The sequence below is a fragment of the Meleagris gallopavo genome, chromosome 1, assembly GCF_905368555.1.
Source record: "Meleagris gallopavo chromosome 1, MGAL_WU_HG_1.1, whole genome shotgun sequence".
In the NCBI taxonomy this organism is placed as follows: Eukaryota; Metazoa; Chordata; class Aves; order Galliformes; family Phasianidae; genus Meleagris; species Meleagris gallopavo.
In genome coordinates, this window is record NC_139404.1 from 60,301,868 (window position 1) to 60,323,635 (window position 21,768).

The 21,768-nt window shown below is 49.6% G+C and overlaps 1 protein-coding gene and 1 pseudogene across 1 annotated transcript in view; one reads left to right on the forward strand and one right to left on the reverse strand.

Annotated features, from left to right (window-relative positions):
* Window positions 1–715: 715 nt before the first annotated feature.
* Window positions 716–21,768, reverse strand: part of CACNA2D4 (calcium voltage-gated channel auxiliary subunit alpha2delta 4) — a 107,285-nt gene continuing 86,232 nt past the window's right edge. The window contains exons 26-37 of the mRNA XM_085215783.1: window positions 21,246–21,260; window positions 19,892–19,936; window positions 18,915–18,977; window positions 15,315–15,385; window positions 14,393–14,468; window positions 12,625–12,677; window positions 11,575–11,630; window positions 10,209–10,229; window positions 5,371–5,488; window positions 2,957–3,082; window positions 2,490–2,580; window positions 716–1,401 (exon numbers count right to left, since the gene is read on the reverse strand). Of these exons, the coding sequence (XP_085071909.1) occupies window positions 1,315–1,401; window positions 2,490–2,580; window positions 2,957–3,082; window positions 5,371–5,488; window positions 10,209–10,229; window positions 11,575–11,630; window positions 12,625–12,677; window positions 14,393–14,468; window positions 15,315–15,385; window positions 18,915–18,977; window positions 19,892–19,936; window positions 21,246–21,260 (822 nt within the window). The 3' untranslated portion in view covers window positions 716–1,314. The remainder of the gene's footprint in view (window positions 1,402–2,489; window positions 2,581–2,956; window positions 3,083–5,370; window positions 5,489–10,208; window positions 10,230–11,574; window positions 11,631–12,624; window positions 12,678–14,392; window positions 14,469–15,314; window positions 15,386–18,914; window positions 18,978–19,891; window positions 19,937–21,245; window positions 21,261–21,768) is intronic.
* LOC146545350 (uncharacterized) lies at window positions 8,836–9,907 on the forward strand (annotated as a pseudogene).

The following is a 21,768-nucleotide window of genomic DNA, read 5'->3' on the forward strand; positions in this document are numbered from 1 at the left end:
TCCGCAGCTGTGAGTTGAGCCAGGTCAGTGTGGTGCTGCACAGCTGCCGGTAAGCCTCTGTCCTCAGCTCTCCTTGCTTCTGCCAGCTGGTGGCTGAAGGAATGGAGAGCTGGACATAATTACTCCTCCAGTACAGGTCTGTCCATGAGAGTGTGTTTGTTGTGGATTAATGCACTGGAAATCAGCCATGGCAGGCAGTGCATGCACACATGTCTTCTCCAAGCGGAATGGTGCTGGGGCCATTAATCACTTCTGACAGCAAGGGCAGCCGTGCTGGGGGCAGCAGCTCTGAGCCCTGGGGGCTGCTTGAGCTCTGCATCCCCACGGAGCCCCTTTTCCCTCTGCACTCACTTTACCTTCCTTGGCTGTGCCTGACTCTGATAAGGTCACTGGATGTACAGGAGGGAAAAGGTATCCACCTCCAGAGGTTGATCCACTCCCAGTGAACGATCCTCTCCTCTTTACTGCCTCTGGTTTAGCAAACCCAGCCACCACATCCCCAAAAGGACCCGGCGCTATGAGGGGCAGCACCCCCTGACCCTATCACTCCCTGAAGCACACCTGTGGGCATCTGGGCACGCAGTCGTCTTCCTATGGCCTCCACCTGTGCCCGTCCCCATGGGTTCAGCAGGGAGAGGGGTTTCTGTAGGGCTATGATGAGCACCAAACATGACACGATAAAGCTTAAATATCTATTTAAAATATGCCATATATATTCTTTTTAATGAGATGGTATGGAGCAGTTCATACAAAAAGAGATGAAAGATGGATGCTCCCCACCCCTTGTTCATAAAGCTCTGTAAGAAGCAGCCTGTGCCTGCTGGCCAGGCTCAGGCTCAGGGCCCCAGACAGCCACAGGCAGCCTCAGGGCAGCACTGCCCCAAGGGGAGGAGCCTCTCCTTGGTGGGCAACACGCAGCCCCTTTCCCCATGCACACCCACACCTGGAGAGGCATCTGAGCATTGTGCTGGCAGTGCTTGGAGCAGGTTCTCAGCGAGGTGCAGCTGCATGGCAAAGCCACGCTGCCTACTGTGGTCTGCCTGCAGGCAGTCAGTGCAATTCAGGGTCCTGGCTGATGACCATCGCAAGACCAGGAGAAGTTGCTTCACTACTGAGGACCCCGATGGCCCTGTACTGGCTCAAAACCCCAGCCTCTCCTTCAAGGCAGGGTCTCCCACATGTTCGCTCTCCTAAGGCAAGATCTGCCTGGCAGAGCCCTGTGCCTCCCAGGGCACACTGTCATCCCCGGTGTCACCTAGGTGTCCCAACAGGCTCGGCAGTTTGTCCCTCGCCGTGTCCCCACTGTGAGCAGTGTCACCGCATGAGCAGCGCTGGGGGCAGGAGGAGCAGCATGGGGGAGACTGAAAGCTCAGCAGCACCACCACAGTCCTGGGCGTTCTCCTGGAGGACGAAAAGAAGGCGTCAGCGGGCCCTGCTGGCACTGGGGGAGGAAAGGGAGCCCATCCCCAGTATGTTCTCTCCCCATGAGGAAGCCTCCTGGAGAACCACAGCCAGTGGGATGCACAAAGCCCACCCTCAGGGTAAGAAGGCCCTACAGAGGGATCTGGACAGTCTGGATCACTGGGCTGAGGCCAATTGTATCAGATTCAGCAACGCAGAGTGCCAGGTCCTGCACTTTGGTCACAGCAACCCCATGCAATCCTTCAGGCATGGGGCAGAATGGCTGGAAATCTGCACAGGAGCCTGCTTTGCCAGGGGCATTGGACTACATGATCTCTAGAGGTCCCTTCCAACCGCTACACTTCTATGATTCTGTGATGCTGGTTGACAGCAGCTGAACATGAGCCAGCAGTGTGCCCAGGTAACCAAGAAGGCCAGTGGCATCCTGGCTTGTATCAGAAACAGTGCAGCCAGCAGGAGCAGAGAGGTGATCGTCTCTCTGCACTCAGCACTGGTGAGGCTGCACCTCGAGTGCTGTGTTCAATTCTGGGCCCCTCAGTGCAAGGAGGACATTGAGGCCCTGGAGTGTGCTCAGAGAAGGGCAATGGAGCTGTGAGGGGTCTGGAGCACAGGTTTTATGAGGAGGCTGAGGGAGCTGGGATTGTTCAGTCTGGAGGAGGCTCTGGGGAGCCTTATCGCTCTCTACAATGACCTGAAAGGAGGTTGTGTTCTTCCAGGTAATTAGTGATAGAGAGATAATGGCCTCAAGTTGTGCCAGGGGAGGTTCAGGTTGGATAGTAGGAAGAATTTCTTCTCAGAAAGAGTGGTTCTGCATTGGCACAGGCTGCCCAGGGGGGTGGTGGGGTCACCATCCATGGAGGTGTTCCAGAACCATGTGGATGTGGCACAGAGGAACATGGTCAGTGGGCATGGTAGGGATGGGCTGGCAGCTGGACTGGATGATCTTAGTGGTCTTTTCCAACCTTGATTCTATTATTCTATATCCCAGTCGATGTGTGTGGGAGCAGGGCTGTGTGTACAAAGAGCTCAGGGTGTGGGGCTCCCTACTGCAATGCCCGCAGCCATACCTCGGGGTGAAACGCGTGGCACGTGTCTGGTCGCCGCCTCAGCTTCTGGGAGCGCATGCGGTCACACTTCACCGATGCGTTGTGTGCGGGGCTGTTAAGGACATGGGCAGAGAGACGAGGCACAATTGCAGCACACAGCAATGGGGTGCAAACCTATGGGTGCTTCTGCAAGGCCTTGGGTCTGAGCAGGGTAAGCCGGGGAAGGGCAGCAGCCTCCCGGCTGCATGTTGCAGGGGCATGGGCTGGGAGGCCTCCAGGAGCTAGAAGAAGACAAGGAATGACCAATGGCTGGGAATGGCAGAAATGTATGCAGGAGGCCCAGCAGCAGCACTGCTCTCCACCACACTGCTCCACTTCCTTGCCTCCTGCTATCCCACAGGCAGGCTATGCACTCCACACTTTTCCCCATGGGAACTGCCAGGGGAGAAGGTTTTACACCCTCACCAGCCCTGAGCCCAAAAGCACACAGCAGAAGGATATATTTGACTTCTTTCGCATCCAGCAGGACAGGTGGGAAGATGCTGCAGTCGCAGGTGGCATCTGTCACAAGAAGCAGCAGGTTGCTGCTGGCAATCTGCTGGGCCACAAACATTCTGCGAAGAAAAGAGAGAGATGGAGAAATGGCAGCCAGACCCTGCACGGCACCACCACTGCCTGGTGCAAAGAAACCCAAAGGAAAGCAAGCAGCTGGAAAGGGAGGCAGCAGAAGGCGGGGAAGGAGCAGGGAGTACACCTTGCTATGGAGAAGTGCCCAGCCAGCTCAGAAGCACAACTCCACAGGCCGCAAAAGCCAAAATCAGAAGCAAAACCCAAATGACCAAAAACCAACCCTGAGCAGAGCCACTCCTCAGGCACATGGAAGCAGCATGGAACTGGGCAGCGTGGCTCAGAGGAGCACAGCTGGAAGGCCCAGCTTCACAAGGAGGTGTGCCGGCACTCAGCCAATGTGTATTTGTGCCCAAACAACATGAGGGACTGTGTGCTCTGTGGTCCTCAAGGGGCAGAGTTGTGAACATGGCATTACTTGAGTGAGCCATAAAGAATCCCAGTAACATCATGGGTGCTTCATCATCCTTCAGCTTTGAGTCTGTCTGTCCCTTCCCCTCCCTGAGGGATGAGCAGAAAGTCCAGAGGTGAGCACGGGCACATGCAAGTGAGGATGAGCCCAGATGCAAGCCTTTGCCTGATGACACCCACGTGAGGACCTGCATGAGGGAGTGTGGGCTGTGCAGGAGCTGGAGGGCTGATGTGGGCAGGGCATACACGTGTGTGTGACTGTGCATGAGTGTGCACACGTGCATGTGCCTGGGCAGCTCAGAAATGGCTCTGCACACAGGAGGCTGCATGTGCCTGTGGCTGCATAGTGCCACCTCACCAGCTTGCACCACTTTCCACCCCATGCCTCGTCTGTGCCTCTCCTGTTCCTCCTCTTGGCTGAGGCAGAGGGCTGTGGGCATACAGGTTTGTGAGGATGCCCTGATCAACTCAAGTGCTCTGAAGAACCAGTTTCCCTGGCAGCTCACTGCCCATTGTCTGCTTCTTTCCTTCGGGGATCTTCATATTTGCTTCTAGAGATGCTGAATGTCATACGCTGCCACTTGCTGAGGCTGTTTCATTCCTTCCTGAGTGATGACTGCTCCAGGAGGTTGGACAGGCAGATTTTAACCCTGTCATCATAATGGAGGTGCCCAGAATGAAGCAGTGCCCAGCTTCTCCCTGCACTGGGAACCATCTGGAGTTTCTAAAAGGCACCAGGAAAGTCTGTGTGTCTGAGCAGGTCATCAGCTAACACTCCACAGAGCCCATGCTGGGGCTCTCATTCCCCTTGAACATCCGCGTGAAAGGTGCAAGAGGCACACCCAGCTCCAGGGCTATGACCCCAGCCCACACCTCTAACCATACAGGAGTAGAACAGAGCCTGGCTTGCTGCTGCAGTGCTGAGCATCAGGCAAGGCACGCTGCATTCCCATGGGGCAAGGCGCTGGTCTGTGCCTTACAGAACTCCCCCTACAGCCTTTGTCAGCAAATCCATGCTCTGAGCTCAGGCAATGCGTGGCACAGCCTGTTCTTCATCAAGCCGTGCTGACTAGCACAGGCTGTTTTCCTGACCTTTAATTCTTTCCTGCAGTTAGTCCAAGACTGAAGTCAGACCAGGTAGGGCTTTGCTTTGCTTCATGAGGGATTCCAGTCAGATCTCTTTGGCCTCTGTGTGGGTCTGTGCAGCAGCACATTAGGAAAAGCCAGGCCAGTGGAAATTCATCCTCTCTTCACCTTTCCACACGTGAGTGCTGAGGGTGCCATGTGACTGCTGAAAATGGCTCTTCTCACAATGCCTTTCTGTTATTTTTGACTGCTCATTCGCTTAAAATGAAAACAGAAATTAAAATGTGTACCCGTGTTTTGCTTTCTTTTGGTTTAACACTTCTTTTTTTCCCCTAATCCCTCCTTTTTTTTTTTTTGGTAGAAAAACAGAAAAAAGGGAGAATAAAAAGGGGAAAGGAAAGCTGAAAGCATTGCAAAAAGGAAAATTTTAAGCAGAAAACATTTGCCAGAAACGTGAAAAAACAGAAAGGGTTCCTTTCTGAAATTTGCAGAATGGAAAGAGACCTTTGTTTTTTAAATGCTCTCTCCCTCCTCCTGCCAGCTCTGCTTATTAACAGATGGCTCTGATTCTTCTCTTTATCAAGAAGTTGCAGCGGGGCCATTCCCATCTCTGGGGATGCGCTCACTGCACACACAGCGTGGGATATGTGCTGGGCACAGTGGCAAGTGGCTCTTCTCAGGTTGTCACCATTCCCACTGCCACCAGGCTCCAGTGCTGGCACTGCTTGTGCATGGGCGCTGTCATTCCTGCTAAGAGAAGGGCAGCTGTAGTTCTTACTTTTGGCAGTCCCCGCATTCTATCAGCCCGTTGGTCTCCTTGATGGTCGGCTCGTACACGAAGACGGGGTACTCTGTGTCGCAGGGCTGCAGCGTGTCGTGCTTCTTGTGCTTGTGGGCTGCGTGGGGAGGAGGGAGAGGAGAACAGACATCGTCAGAGGACCACAAAGGAGAGGTCTGCACTGAGATATGAGGTGCAGTCTGCACCTCAAGTATGAGCGAGGCCCCTCATTGTAAGAAAGACATTTGAGGGCCTTCAGACCTGAGAAGTGCAATGGAGCTGTGAGGGCTCTGGAGCACAGGTCTTATGGGGAGTGGCTGAGGGAACTGGGATTGTTCAGTCTGGAGAAGAGGAGCTTGGGGGAGACCTCACTGCTCTCTACAACTGCCTGAAAGGAGGTTGTGGTGAGGTGGAGGTTTGGCCTCTTCTTCGTGATAGAATGAGAGGGAATGGCCTCAAGTTGTGCCAGGGGAAGTGCAGGTTGGATATTGGGAAACATTTCCTCTCAGAAAGAGTGGTGCTGCAGTGGCACAGGCTGCCCAGGGAGGTGGTGGAATCACCGTCCCTGGAGGTGTTCAGTAACTGTGTGGATGTGGCACTGAGGGGCGTGGCCAGTGGGCATGGTGGGGACTGGATGATCTTAGTGGTCTTTTATAACGTGAATGATTCTATAACTTAAGGCTGCATCAAGGCCTGTCCCGCTCTGACCACAGCCTACCCGAGGCTTGGGAGCAGCAGCTGAGCACTGCAGCCATCCCGTCTCCCACTAGGTGGTGCGGGAAAACCAGCGTGTGCAGCGCTGCTCCGCGGCTCACACCGTCTGGCCCTGCGCAGAGCAGGGCCTGCCAGCCTGCTGTCCTCACGGAGGCCTCGTGTCCTGCCTGGCCCCGGGCATGCAGTGTTATACACAGGGCTCCGAGCATCCCAGTCTTTGGTCCCATGCTTGTGGGCCCCGTGAGCCGCCTCACTGAGCCTCCCTTCTCCTTTCTAGGACTTCAGCAGAATCTTCCTGCCCTCTCGCTTGATCGGGCCAGCCTAGCAACTGTTTTCTGCAGTCAGAGGTGGGAAAGCCAGCTCCTGCTCTGAGGCACACAGGGGAATGTCTGTGTGAGGCTTTGTTGCAGGGGAGGAGCGGCTGTGGCTCAGCCAACAAGAAGCATGTGTGGAAGATGGTTCCCACACCAGCTCGGGCTGGGCACAGAGGACTCACATCATGTCCGCAAACCCAGAACCTCTTGACCTCGAGCCAACCAACTCATCCCTTAAAGCCGCTGCACAGATTTATAGAACAAAGCTGCAGCCTCCCCTCTAGTACCCTCCCCAGGTAAATACAACAAAGATTTAAATACTTTCCTGCAACACAGAGCCCCCACACCTGCACCTTGTGCTTTTCTCCTGACCTCTTTAAAAATGTCTCACCTCCTACCGAAGTCTTTCCAGTCTGTGGGAACACCTCTCAGTACCATGTTTGGGTTCCTTTTTTTTTTTTTTTTTTGCAGATCCAGAAGCAGACAGGACTTGAATTTGGTGTTCAGCACTCCTGACTCCTGATAATAATTCATGCTTTGATGACAAAAGCTACTAGCGCTTTCCAGCAAAGCAGCTACAGAGCAGGTGACCATAAACTAGCCAGTGAAATCCATGGCCTAAAGGAGAGGGAAGAATGGAGCAAGAATCCTTTCCTTCAGACTTAATTTGCCATACTAGTGGCTTGGAAAATATCTAATTCCGTAACCTGTGTGACAGCTTCCCTGGGCAGCCTGTACCAAGTCTATCATTCTCTGGTGAAGAATGTGTGCCTAACCCCCAAGCTGCTCCTCACACACCTTGCCCTGCAGACCTCTCACCATCTTCACGGTCCTCCTCTGGATGCTCTCACAGTTTTATGTCCTTCTTATGTTGTGGCACCGAGGAGAGGACACACACACAGAGCAGAGTGGGACAGCCCTTCCCTTGCCCAGGTGCAGGCCCTGATGCACCCCAGGATATGGTTGGCCCTTTGGGCTGCCAGGGCACACTGCTGACTTGTGTTCAATTTGCCATCAATCAGAACCCCCAGATTCCTTTTCACAGGGCAGCTTTCCTATCTCTTGTCCCCCACTCTGTACATATATCCAGGGGCTGATTCCAGTACTTGATCTCGTTAAACTTCACACAGTTGGTAATTTCCCAGCCCTTTAATTCGTCAGGATCTCTCTGCAAGTTCTCTCTGCCCTCGAGGGAGTCAACAGGTCCTCCGTATTAGAGTTGTCTGCAAACTTACTTAGTATACCTTCAAGTCCTGCATCCATGTAATTTATGAAAACATTAAAGAGAACTGGCCTGACCCCTCAGCCCCACAGGTGTTGCACAACTGCCTGCAAGAATTTATCATGCTGCTCATGTCATGGTCCTGACAAAACAGAGATTTTATCCAGGTCCTCAATTTTCCCATATCCGCAGCAAAGCAATTCATTCTCCATTAGCTTCAGCTTGTTGGTGCAGTGTCACTGAAGTGGATGGAGTTAAAGCAACACGAAAACAGGGGTGTGAAGGATGGAGCACAGGTAGGGGGTGAATCAGAACCAGGCTTACAAAATACAGGATGGAAGTAGTGATGAATAATCAGGGTTGTTGTGCTGGAGTTGGTGGGTTTGGAGAACAGGACCTTACTAGGAAAGGCAGCTAAACCCACACCAAGAACACACCTGGAGCCTCAGCCAGCCCAGCACTGCTTACAGGCACACATCTACCCCAGCTCTGATGCAGCTCCCACACCAGACTAGAGGTAAGTGATGGAAAGCACTGCAGGACTGGCCCCTGCAAGAGCAATTCAGCCCTGGCAGTATGGACTGGTTGCTAACATTTCTGCCCACAACCTTTCATGGGCATCCACAGTTGCCTTGCTCCGGGTTAACCTCATCACATGCGGTAAGATGTACTTTAAAGCTCCTGCACAGGCTGTCTTAAATCAGCCTTGTGGCACAGGCTAAATGAAAACAAGCCACTTTACAATCTCTGACTTCTGAACCAAGACAAGACCTGAGACAGAGATTATGCTTAAGCCTACTGCCACTTAATTTGCCTGGAAGCAATGCAGCTGCAGCAGTATTCTGAATCTCAGAGGGCCCAGCAGCATGTGCAGCATCAGCAGCACGCTGGGACTGAGCCTCTGCGTGCACACACTGAACATCAAAAACGTTATCAGCAGCTCTGAGAGCCTGGTGGTCAGGGCTTAGTAAACAGTTGGAGGAGCTGATAACAAATTGCAAACTTTATAGCAAAGCGTGAGTTAATTCCTGGCTGTCATTGTTGCCATCTGCACTTCCAGAGAGACTTTGTCAGGCAGTTGGCAACCAATCCTTCTGAATAGCAAAGGCAGCCCTGCTCCTTGCTGCGAACTGTACAGCCCAGATTGTGAGCCCTTTGCCACCAGCATACGTCACAAATGTCTGCACCCATGTCAGTGGATTTATTCTGATACAAATGAGACAAAATCTGCTGCTTAGATACAAATACAAAACACAGAATTTAATTGATGAGCTTGTAAAATATCCTCTGAGTACATTATCTTGCAGTCAGAAAGGAACTTTTCTGAGCTCCAGAATTCTAGAAATATTCTTTCTTAGGCTGCGTGTCTTGGCTGGGAGTATCTCTGGCTGAATTAAAGGCCTTCAAATCTGCACTGTTGTCCATAAAAGCAGAAGCCCTTACTGACACAGAGGGGAGGGAGATGCTGAGAGCAGTGAGAAATCTGTGGAAGCAAACGTGTCTTCTCACCATCTCTGGGAAGCAGATTTGCACCAATCATGCCCATACTCCAGCAGCAAGCCTTGCCCTCCCAGAAAGCACAAGAATTTGGGAAGCAGAAATAGGATCAGTGCACACTGAGCAGGGGTGAGCATTATTAGATCCCCTAACATGAATTCCTCAGTATGTATCTCCGAATTCACTTGTACTCAGTTTCTCTCCCACAAAATGTCTCCTTCTCTACATACGCTTTGCATTCACCAGCTTTGGCAGGCAGTCAAGAAAATGTTAACATCCCTGGCAAAAATCTTCAGCCTGTTCCTAACAACATGTGCAACCCATTCCTTCCAGCTCCAGTGGTTTCCTTTCACCCTGCCACTCCCTCCCCCATGCATGGACCCTCAGTTTTTCATCAGCCACACTCCCCTGCTCTTCCTCTTCTTCACACATGAGGCACATTCCAACTGTCTGTATTTCTCTATCTCTGTCTCACACATACGTCTTGCTGGGCAGAGCGCAAACCGGCAAACATGAGCCAGGTATGGAAGCAGTGAGATACAAACACAGCCACAGTCTGGACTCTGTCTGGAGGGATTTCCAGCTTTCCTGCAGGAGTAGATTTATGAGCTAGAGCATATACTTATCAGTTAAACTGCTTGAATGTAATTCTGCATTACCCTGGGGCTGGACTGTTATTCATCAGAAAGAGCTAAACTATGGGGTGTGGAAAAGGAGACTTAAATGCCTCTTAATATCTGAAGACTACAGGACCCACAGAAGGCATGGGACGGCTTTGATTTTGGTGTAACACCTGAAAAGACAGGGGCTGCTGGGAGCCATAGTGAGGGACAAACCAAACCACATCACAGCAGCTAAGGGCCCATCTGTTCTACAGTCATTGAGTGGTGGTTTAATTGTGCATGAGGCTGGCGTCCGTTCCCAGCTCAGCCAGCTAAACCAGCAGTGCAGGGAAATAGCCAGGCACTGCCACACCACCGTGACATCCTTCTGCAAATTCCCTGTTGTCCAAAAAGAGGAAAATTGTCATTTCTAGCCTGGGATTTCTAGCTAGATCCTCCTATTTTTTGCTACTTACTGGCTCTACTTACAGTGATGGAAGACAGCCTTGGCTGGAAGAGTGACATGCGCATAAACAGTGAAGATGGAGCCATGAGACAGGTTCACATTGATGGTAGCACAGTGGAGATGAATTTGCACACAGCAGGCATGGAGATGATACAGGAGAGTTGAAGAAAGCACAAAATGAAATGGTGATGAGTAGTGCAGCAGCAAGAACCTTCTCCCTTCCCCCCCATACATCCTCAAACAAAAATTAAATAAAGTTGCAGCCATTTACCACTCATAACGTCACTATCAGAAATCTTGTACTTGCTCATCTGACTCTTTCTCACTGATTTCTGCAGGGGGACACTCCATGCAAGTTAAACAGCATCCATCAGTGCCTCACAGAGGAAAACTATAACTTCTCCTGCTGTGTCTAGAGATCCCCTTTGGAAGAGGAAAGTGGGACTGACAGCACCCAAATGCTGGGCTGGTTCTCTGACTAGAAGGGCAATTTGCTCTCTGAAAATGAGTGTTTCCTTGTTAAGACCAGGAAAGCTAGCAGGGAATGTTCCTCTGTCATCACCCAGAGCACCACTAGTGCTGATAGTCTGTAAGGAAGCAGTGATGGCATCTACACTGCTGCATACAGCATGTCTTGCCTGTCCCTTAGAGCTACCTCGGGGCTACTGACATCCCCTGCCTGCAGGGATGGGACAACAGAGGCTTCCAGAAGACTCTGAGCAGGCAGCACAGTAGCTACAGGGCAGGTCAGTGGATTTCAACCGAGACCCCTAACCCACACCCCTCTGCTTCCTCTGCTGCACACAGCTGTTGTGTGGTGCCAGGTGCCACCAACTTCTAAAGCCAGTGGGAAAGCAAAGACCCTCAATGCGTTGTTTGATCCATTCAGCATGACTCAACAGAGAATCCCACAGCATGGCTGAACCGAAGGATGCAAAGAAGCTTGTCCTTGGTTGAATATTACAGGCTTTCCAGCTAGTTCCGCAGAGCCTGCTGATGCAGCATCGCTGTGTCCCATATGTGAGCCACCACTATGAAAGACAGGAAACTCTTTCAACTGGAGGACTTTTTGGCTGATAGACATGCATGCAGGGTGGGGTGCTTGGAAAGAAAAACCTCCCTTTTTCCTTGCGAAAACACTGAGGAAAGAAATCTGTGAGCTGCACAGACTTCTCCTTGAGGATTCTGGAGCTTGGGCAGGTTGAGATGGGGGTGGGGGGGAAACAAGGTGGTGCTGGGACCTAGAAGCTGGCTTCCAGTGTCTGCAGAGGGAAATGTGATGGGATGGTGTGTTCTTCCATGAGGCTTGGCTTCTCCATACAGCTCCTGCTGCCACCAGCAGTGGTGACACTCACTTGCTATGGGGTGGCTGGACTGTCGCATACTCACCGTCTGCCACATTGTCGGAGTGCCAGAAGCTACTCATGTTAAACTCCAACAGGAAGCTGTCAAAAGAGCAAGAACAGGGGATGCTTTTTCAGCAGCCTGAAAGGATGTCAAGTGTCAGTCATCAAGGATGTCATCAAGGATGTGAGAGACGGCCCCTTGACCCAGCAGGCATCACCTCTAACAAGTGTACTGCAGGTTTCCTGGCAGTGCAAGTCTGAATTTTTTGTTTGTCTGTTTGTTAGATTTATTTTTTTATTTGTATTGTGTGTATAGATCTGTATTGTGGGATCTATACGGTGGAATAACTGAGTGGGCTTTCCCTGAAGGATGTATGGGTTCAGGGACCTCACTGGTGAAGGGCTGAAAGTGGCAGCCCCAGAGGGGCACAAGTGGCTCATGGGGAGCCAGCACTGTGGTGACACAGAGTTTAGCCACGAGCCATGTTGAATTGTGCTGTGCTAATAGGCTCAAGGCCCAGCACCTGGATCATTTCTGCCTCTCGAGTTGGGATGTTCACGATCATTGTTTCAGCCTGGGCCCAGAAAGCTGAGCGGCTCTAGTCCTAATCTGAGCTTGATCCTGATTTGAGCTTTAATTTTTATTCCTTCTGTGGTGTGAAGTACGCCTGATCCAGAGCTTGACACAAGACCCCTCCCTTCTCCCTCACCTGCCACTCAGATTGGAGCTTCCTGCCTTCCTTCTGGCTTCCATCACCCTGTGGGGGAATCACTTATCATAGGAGAATGAGACAGGGAGGAGGACTTAGCATCAAGGACCTGCAAGGCCTCCAGAGACCCGAGTCCTATTTCTGACTCTGCCGCTTTGTACTGAGTGACTTCAGGTAAATCCCAGACCTGCTCAGGGCCTCTGCCTCTGCCTCTGCGAAATGGGAATAGTAATAGCTTTCTGCCTCCTGGGAGCAGTGCACCAGGCTGAATGTCACAAAAAGGCTGACAGCAATGTCCTATGCGGAGCCTCCGCTCACAGTCCTCTCAGCTCTCACCCCAGCTAGTCCGAGCCTCCCAAATACCCGCATCTTTTTGTACTCACATGAGGAAATCACTTATCAGCCATTTCAGTGCAGCTAGAAAGGCATAAATTGGCTGGAGAACAAAAGAAGAAATGAGAACACACTATAAGGACCTGGTCAGAGCGTACAGTTGTTATGCAGGACCCCATGTTTCAGACCAATTCCCTCCACTGCTCAGAGCTCCCGAAGGTTGGAAATTCAAGGTCTGGGCATCACTGGAAAACACTCAAATACATCAGAAGCAGCAACTGCCTTGCTGTTAATAATATCTTCTCACCCCTCCCAGTCAGGGTCAGGGAGTTTATCACAAATGTGTGAAGGACTTTGAAGATGTAATTGCTTGATGATTTCTCTCCAGTATGGATGACCTTGAGAGCTCAGAGCAGGAGAGAAATACAGCTAAATGGGGCACCACCATTCTAGGAAGCTTTTATATTCCAATTGCAAGTGGTGTTTCTGGGACAAGCTACAGCACTGTCCAGGAGTTGGTGTTATCTGCTATTGATTAAGTTTAACTGTGATTTCGTGCAGCCTTTCCTCAAGATGGCATGACTTGTATCGTCTTCCATCTGTTCTGCTACGAACTGGAAATCCATCATCATCCCAGGGCCAATTACTCTGCAGAGGATCCTGCTGGTTCTTCACTTCAGGGTAAGTAACCATGTTTAAGCTTCATTTCTCCCTCTCCAACTTACCCTCATGTCCTGGAACCCAAAACATGCAGCAGTCATTGGACACAAGAGAATGTTTAATTACTGCTAATTGGCTTATCTTCAAGCAAGATGTGTCAGCAAGTAGTAAAATGATTGGAGATTTGACTGACTTTTTTCCTTCAAACTATGTATATATATAAATGGACTTTTCTTTCTTCCTTTCTGAGGATTTTGCAAAGGGGACAAAGAAAGAGATGGATTTTGGAGGTTGATTCTTTTGTTCTCAATTCACCTATTTTTGACAGCTGATGTATTTTGACATTTTTTTCAATTCTCGATCAAGCAAATATTTTCAGTACAATCACAATATTTTATCTACCCAGCTTCAGTATAGCCATTAAAAAGAAATATTTTGTTGAAAATTATTTTACTAGGAAAAAAACGACAATGTTATGCCAGTAGATGTACTTCCAGCACACCACACTTTCAACAGTCAAATCATCGTATCAATAATAAAATACATCTCTGTTTAGGGCTACTTTAGCTAGTTTGAATTGGACTGAGTATTGATCAGTGACTTAATTCTGCCTGGTCAAGGCTGCTAGAAAAGTAGAGAGGAATTATGTTATCTGTTGTATCAGGTTAAAGAGAGGTTGCAACCTCTGATAGTTTATTCTCTGGGCTGTCAACTCAGCAGCTTTGGCCCTTCTTTCTGTTACTCCCAGCCCACTCACACTTCCCTGAAAGGCTGACAACTTTGTCTCTCTGATGCTCTGTTCACTGTCAGGGCAACTCTCCCTTTGGGACTGCTGAGTGAAAACACGTTCTGTGAAAGCATTTCTGCTCATTTCAGCTGCAAGCTGGTGAAGTCTGGTTCCTGCCCCCTCCCTGTTTTTTCCAATTGTCAGTAGAATCCTACATGCCAATAAAGAGTCAAATTAGAAACCACTGTCAGTGGCCATTACTGCCTCAGAAACTTGTCTCAGATGAGTCTGGACATTCCCAGCACTTGGATGCAAATGGCTCTTAAGCTCTTCTGGGCAATGTGCTACATCACATGTACTACACCACTTTGTTGGAGATGCTTAAGGAAAAAGCCTCCACAGACAATCCCTGTGTGCAGTGGGATACGTACACTGAGCAGCGGCCGGGCACCACTGTGGTGGTGGTAGGGCACCTTGCACATTGCTTGGTAGTCATACATTGTCACCCTGCAATTAAAACAAAATAAGCAGGCAGTAAAGAACAAGTAACACAACCAACTATGCCAGCCTATGCTACTTTGTCCTACCTGGGCCCCATTCTACAAAAAAGTTTCTGTGTAGAAGAATTAAAGCAGTGGCCTGCTTAAATATGTCTTTGCTGTTAGGTCAGTGCTGGACTTTGAAAAAGGAGAAATATGGGAGTTGGATTAATGTAACTGGGTCAGTATGGGAGGCAATGTATCCCTAATTACAGGTGATGAGTAAAGCAGAATCTGACGCTGGAGAATTATAATTGTATCTTCTGTAAGTTCCCCTAGTTCATGCTTTCATGTTGCTGAATATCTGAATTTTCTTTTGAAATGTGCTGGGAGAATGGAGAGAGGTAGCCAGAGAGATTTTATAAGAGATTTTATAAGAGAAGGAATGTTCTCAGACAAATGCAATGCCGCCTCTGAGACCTCTCATGCCATCTCTCATGGAAAGGCCTTCCAAGTGGTGGGAGAAAATGAAGTGCTTTCACCTCAAATGCCAGGGAGCATTTCCATAGTACTGTGCCCTGAAAAAGGCAGAGAGCAGCTGTTCTCTGGCAACACTAAGACTGGCGTTGTACATCTCAGTGCATCAAGCCGTAGGAGGAACAGAGAGGAGGAGAAACATTCTGTGGGGTGACAATGGCTGAGCCTGTCAGGGGAGGATGTGGGCAGCTGAAGTTGCTCTGGTAGCAAAGTAACAGCCACAGATGCCTATTCAGGCATCCTGCACTGCTCAGTAGGACTGTTTGCAGGGCCTAACGTGCTCTGCCCCGCACGTCAGCTGAGCAAGGATAAGCATGAAGCAGGGACCCCTGCTTACCGCCTGAACATGCCCATGTTCAGTAGCTGGGTCATTACTGAGCCATCCACTGCACCAAGAAATTTTCCAATCTGCAAGCACAAGAAAGGGGAAAAAATGGCATAAGCTATCAAGAGTAAAATTTCCATGTCTAGAGTAAAATTTCTTTCCTGCTCCAGCTAACCTAGACTATCTGGAGGTGCACTGCACACCACACATGCCTGTAAGAAGGCAGCACTGAGCTTTGCCCTTCAGCTGGTGAGGACTTCCCCTACCACCAGCCCGGTTAACAGTCCCCAGATCCCATTGGCATGCCTGGATTAAATATGGACTTTGTAGTCTTCTGATCCCATTTATGTTTCGATGTCAACAACCTCAAATATCTCAACCCCAGACCTGAGAACTGCTGCTTTAGAGATTTCAAATAAACAACAATTCTGGCTTTCTTGATACTAAATCATGACAAATCCATTCAAAAAAATGCTCAGAATCTGCCAAGTCCACTGCTTTGTTTGCAAGCAAGAAAGTAAAATACTTATAATAATACTGAAAAAATGTGCTGTCCTCTGTCTCTTCCTGACTCATGGAGTTTGACATAACAAGTAACTCCCATCTACGATGGAGCCATCCACGCAGTTTGGGGGGACATCTTACTTTTCCTCTTACTTCTCTTTGATAGGCCCCTAGTTATTTAGAATGCACTAGCAGATGACAGATGACTTCATTTTTTTGAGTTGGGCATTTCCAAAAACAAACAAGCAAATCTTAAATAGATTCTGTAAATAAATTTACCTAAGATCAAATGGTAATCATCTACATGGTCATGGGAAGATACTATCTTCCCAACAAGCTTTAAAAGATGTTTCACTATACAAATGAGTATGTAACATCAACTCCCCTTTGAGCACTTGGATTTTGATCATTCCTGATATTGCTGAAGGTGTCTGACCATGAAATAACTTTTCTCACTCCTTGCTGCGACAAGGGCAGAGGGCCACTGCAGGACCACAGATGGGCCTCCCCCAAGAATCCCTCTGCTATGTTTGTCCTTATTCCGGGCTCTGGGCAGGTTTCCACATGTCCTGGCAATTTCAGAGGTTCACAGCACAAAATGTCACCTCTGACACCTTTTTTTTGTTTTTGTGATCTGGCTGTTGATAAGTTTCAGGCAGAGGTTGCAGGAGCCCAAAGGATCTCCACAGGGCAGGGTGTGGGATGGGATAGGGAGGGCTGCAGAGCACCAAGTGAGCATCATTCAGCTAGCAAGGCTACGAAGCACAGACTGCTGATTTAATGCTGCTGCTGTCTTGAATTCTCTTTTGGGTTTAGGAGTGTGGATGCTCATGGTTATGCTGGGAAACAAACACAGTAACTGGAACAAGATAAAGAAGAAATCTGGGAAGAAAAAGTTGCAGCGAACCCTCAAGGTCAGAGGAGAAGATGACATTTCTGGTGCTTGCCCAAATGCCTCTCAGAGGCATGTGGATGATGTCGCCGTGCCCAGCGGGTAGTGGTTAATGGAGCTAAGTTCTAGCTGGTGACCCCCAGGGGTCGGTACTGGGGCCCATCTTGTTTAATATCTTTATTGATGACCTAGATGAAGGGATTGAGTGCACCCTCAGTAAGTTTGCAGATGACACCAAGTTGGGAGGTGGTGTGGATCTGCCTGAGGGTAGGGAGGCCCTTCAGAGGGATTTAGATAAGCTGGATCGCTGGGCTGAGGTGAATGGGATGTGGTTCAACAAGGCCAAGTGTCGGGTCCTGCACTTTGGCCACAATAACCCCAAGCAGTGCTACAGGCTTGGGAATGAGTGGTTGGATGACTTGAAGAGGAAAAGGACCTGGGAATGTTGGTTGATGCTTGGCTGAACATGAACCGACAGTGTGCCCAGGTGGCCAAGAGGGCCAATGGCATCCTGGCCTGCACTAGAAATAGTGTGGCCAGCAGGAGCAGGGAGGTGATCATCCCCCTGTACTCAGCACTGGTGAGGCCGCACCTCGAGTATTGTGTTCACTTTTGGGCCCCTCACTGCAGGAAAGACATTGAGGCCCTGGAGCGGGTCCAGAGAAGGGCAACGAAACTGGTGAGGGGTCTGGAGCACAAGTCTTATGAGGACCGGGGATTGTTTAGTCTGGAGAAGAGGAGGCTCAGGGGAGACCACACTGCACTCTACAACTTCCTGAAGGGAGCTTGTGGTGAGGAGGGGTTTGGCCTCTTCTCCCAGGCAACAAACAGGACCTGAGGAAATGGCCAGAAGTTGTACCAGAGGAGGTTTAGGTTAGACATAAGGAAAACTTTTTCTCTCAGAGAGTGGTCAGGCGCTGGAATGGCCTGCCCAGGAAGGTGGTGGAGTTGCTGTCCCTGGCAGTGTTCAAGAAGTGTCTGGATGAGGAGCTCTGAGGTATGGTTTAGTGCTTGTGGTAGCAATGGTAATGGGAGGATGCTTGGACTAGACAATCTTGCAGGTCATTTCCAACCTTATGATTCTATGATTCTATGTTTACCATTTACCCACATTCATTATCCTGACATGTTTCTGCTAGTCAGATCTTTCAGAGACAAGCATTTTGAAAAACCCGTTTGTCGTAAGATGCAGGACCCAAGTGGGTGATGCTGAAAATGAAAAGTAGACATGGTGCCAGTAAGGTGTAAATGTCTTTATCTATAGACAAGATAGGACTTAGTAAAGCACCTCTGAAAATGCCATGGGAATCAGTGGACAAAACAGTGACTACAAACCCACAGTGAACAGAAAGCAGGACCTGGCTTCTCAGAGTAGGAAGCCAGTATCTCCCTTCTTTATTTTTCAAGTTTTCTTTGTTTTATTTTTGGCAAAACAAGTTGTTGAACAGGGACCTTTACTGAAATAGTCACTGCGCCAGGTAGGTCACTGTCCTGACAGAAAAGAGGCTGTTTTTTCCTTGCAGTGTGCCCTCTTTATATCTTTATATCTGTCTGTATCACCCCCCGGTGATACCATGGTGCAGATTCACTTTGCTTTGTGAGTCCCAGCAGCCATCATTTTGGCTTCTTTGAAATTATTGTGTATTGTCTGCTGGATTCACAATCTCACTTTTTTCTTTTGCCAGCCTATTACGAGAGTGGTAATCAAGATGAGTCCAGATGGAAAATTATGGGACACACAAATTTTTATTACCAAAATCCTGCTTTACTCCTCTTTTTTTTTTTCTGTCCCAGCTGCTTTGAGATGAACGACACTACCTCATGCTCCACTTTTAAACTACAACTTCTTGAACAGCCTCTTATGAGATACTCTGCTACAGGCTTTTGAGAAACTTAAATATAGTCTGCCATTCATTCTCCCCTACTACTGTTTTGCCAACACTTGCAAAGAACTATAGCTGCTAAGACAGATTTTCTTCTATCACAGATGTATTGCTTGTCCCAATCGCATCCACAGAAGAAAAGGAAACAAAAGGATGACATGACCAGGTCCTTCCTTATCATCACAAACTCCTGCCTTACGTGAGATGTGTTGTCCCCTCACCACACAGTCAAGTGTCACCACAACCTGGCCACCCTTGTAACCCTTGTTGGGCTTCACTGGTGTTCAGTGAACATACCACGCACCCTCCCCTCCCTCTCTCATGTACTCTTACCTCTGGAGGTCTTTTGGAAACAAGGATAAAGCCATTATTATCAATGAGGAAGCAATTCAGAACCTGCGGAGATGAAAGAGAAGTGACATCAAAGACAGTGCTGTGCTGGCTTTCACAAAGTGAAGTGTCTGGGCTCAGCCCAACACTGCCATGCCTTGCCCCATCACACAGCTAACACAGGCTTTGGAGCACTGACTTCCCTCTGCTTCCCCTTTTTGAGGTATTCAGCTTGTGACAGAGATGCTGTCTTGCTATGGCTGTATGTAGAGCTAGCACAGTTTGAACCACTCTTAAAGAGATGATACATCCTGTAGGCATTGACTGGATATTTGGAGGGTATCCTTCTACTGTTCTTCATCTCCAGAATTCATATTTTTATAATCATTCATTAAATAACCCTCTCCTCACCACTTAGTATCTGTGCTGCTTTTATCATTTTTATTTTGCAAAGTAGGAAATAGAGGCACGGAGCTCCAAAAATCATGGTCCTAGATGAACATGGGAGGATAACTGTGGTGATTCCACTCTCCAGGGCACAATATCTTGTCCTCAGTATGCTGAGACATGCAGAGCAGTGGCATAAATGCAAAGAGGACAGTCCAGCACATGTCATACTGCTAACCTCTCTCTCTGGCAGGCTGGTGACACTGGTGGGACTGCCTTAGAAGAGATGGACTGGCTGGAGACCACGTGTCCCTGGTGGGCTCAGCTGGCATAGAATCATAACATGGCCTAGCTTGGAACGGACCTTAAAGATCATCTGGTTCCGACCCCTTGCTGTGGGCAGGTCTGACGTCTCACAGCTGATGTCACTACTAGGAGAATATCTAAGTTAAGGGACTATCTAAGCTGTCCTACCCTAGCTATGCAACCTTTTGTGAGATGGCAGGCAGCACCTGATGTCTGGAGAGACAGACACCTCAGTGACCATCAGTAGTTCCCACTGCAGAAACAGAGAGGAAATCTGGGCAACTTACATCGTCCTGACAGCTGAGTGGACAGGCACCATCGAAGGCACTGCACTGGAAAGAAAAAGCAGGAATTACATCACAACATGATCTCATCTTCCAATCTCCCCCTTGGGACTGCACAGGGTCTCCACACCAGCATCTCATGAAGCTCTGCAGGTCAACTGGTATTTGGAACAAGACAAGAAGCACCCTCAGGCCGATCAGTCCATGGCCACGTGCAGTCCTTGTGCTGTGCCTCCCCATTGAGCAACGTCCCCTTTGCTGCCCCAGCACACTCTCAGCAGAACTCTGTGCCCAGAGCAGAGCCAGGGCTGGTAAGGGAAGGGGCAGCAGCCAGCTCTGCTGTGTTAGCAGAGGCTGCTGTGCGCTGGCAAGGAAACAGCACGCATTTCAGCATCTGCTGGGAAATACATGGCATGGTATTTTAGATCAGGATTATTCTCGGGCAGGGATTTTTTTGTTGTTATTGCTGTTGGTTTCTTTATTCTGAGGACAGCTAATGATAAAATAGGATGTGAATGGTGGTTGTGTAGCCCCGGGCACCATCCATTTGTTTCATTTAGGATTTCTGTGTACCGGATTTGACATGTGTTTCACAACACTGAACCGGGTGGGGACACTAGGGGTTAAGTGGCGAGTAACAAAGCCCTTCAGGTGCTTATTGATTCTGTAATTGTTGGGAGTTGGTGGTGGCTGCCTATGTCTGTCTCTTTGTGTTATTTTTCAGCGCTATTCATGCTAGCAGCTGAGAAAGGGAAGCTGACACGGCACTTGCCATTTCTGTACATGGGGTCCCCTTCCTGCCAGAGGTCTTCCAGGGCCAGGGGAGGATGCTGACGTGTTGCAGCCTGCCTGCTCTCCCCTCCCCCACTGCCCTTTCTTTCTGCAAAGCCCTTATTATGCAGAAGCCCCAGCCTCTTTCTGGATGATTCTTAATACCAAGAACCAAATTTCAAAGTACAACAAAGCCATTACTCTAAGGTAGGATTTGTTTCTCATCCTGAGTTTAGCAGAACAAACTCTATTTCCATCCTTCTGCTCAGTTTCGAGAGAGGGTCAGTGATCACCACATTGTTTGCAGTACAGCTCCAAGTGGCTCTCCAAGGCTATGGGGAAGATGGCTTCACCCACAGATGCAAGCACAGCCTCACCACTGCCTTTAAACACAGCAAAGCAGGGTAATACGGTCATAAGGAGCCAGTGTGACCACTTGGAGGTCACACATGTAGGACATACAGGCTGGGGCCGTCTCCCCTGACTGTAGGCCCCAGAAAGTCATGACCCTCCTACCCCCTGCAGACCATGACCTCCATGCAATGGCACCCAGTGTATTCAGCAGTGCCAGCCAGTTCCTACTTACATCGGTGTCGTTGGGCTGGGGGCAGCCGATGCAGTGTGTCCAGGGCAGCAGGAGAGAGGAAACAGAGCCGTTAGTACTGCCCCTGCTAGGCTGCAGCCACAGGAAGTCCGGCAGGGTTTTTCCTACAACCACGTTGTACAGGTGCTTGGCACACAAGCCTCCTTTCAGCTTCTGTCATAAGCACCCCTATTGTCAATTAACAGCTGAAACGGGCTTGCACCCGTGTTTGTGTTTGAGCCACCTGGATATGGTCTGCAAGAGATGGGGTGCCTCTGCCTCCTGCTGCCAAGCCTCGTTAGTACCCTCCCAGCCTCTGTTTCCACAGCCCTCACCTTCTGCCTCTTCCCTGCTGACCACCAAGATCATGTCCACTGCATGCTGCTCCTGCCCAGAGTCTGTTGTCCCTCCCAGTGGCAAAACCCATGGGGAAAGCCCCCGGTGCTAGTAGGATGGGGTTTCCCCTCTCCTACCCCTCAGAGGAGGACAGCTTCAGTAATTCCTCATGGCGCAGCAAGGGTTCAGA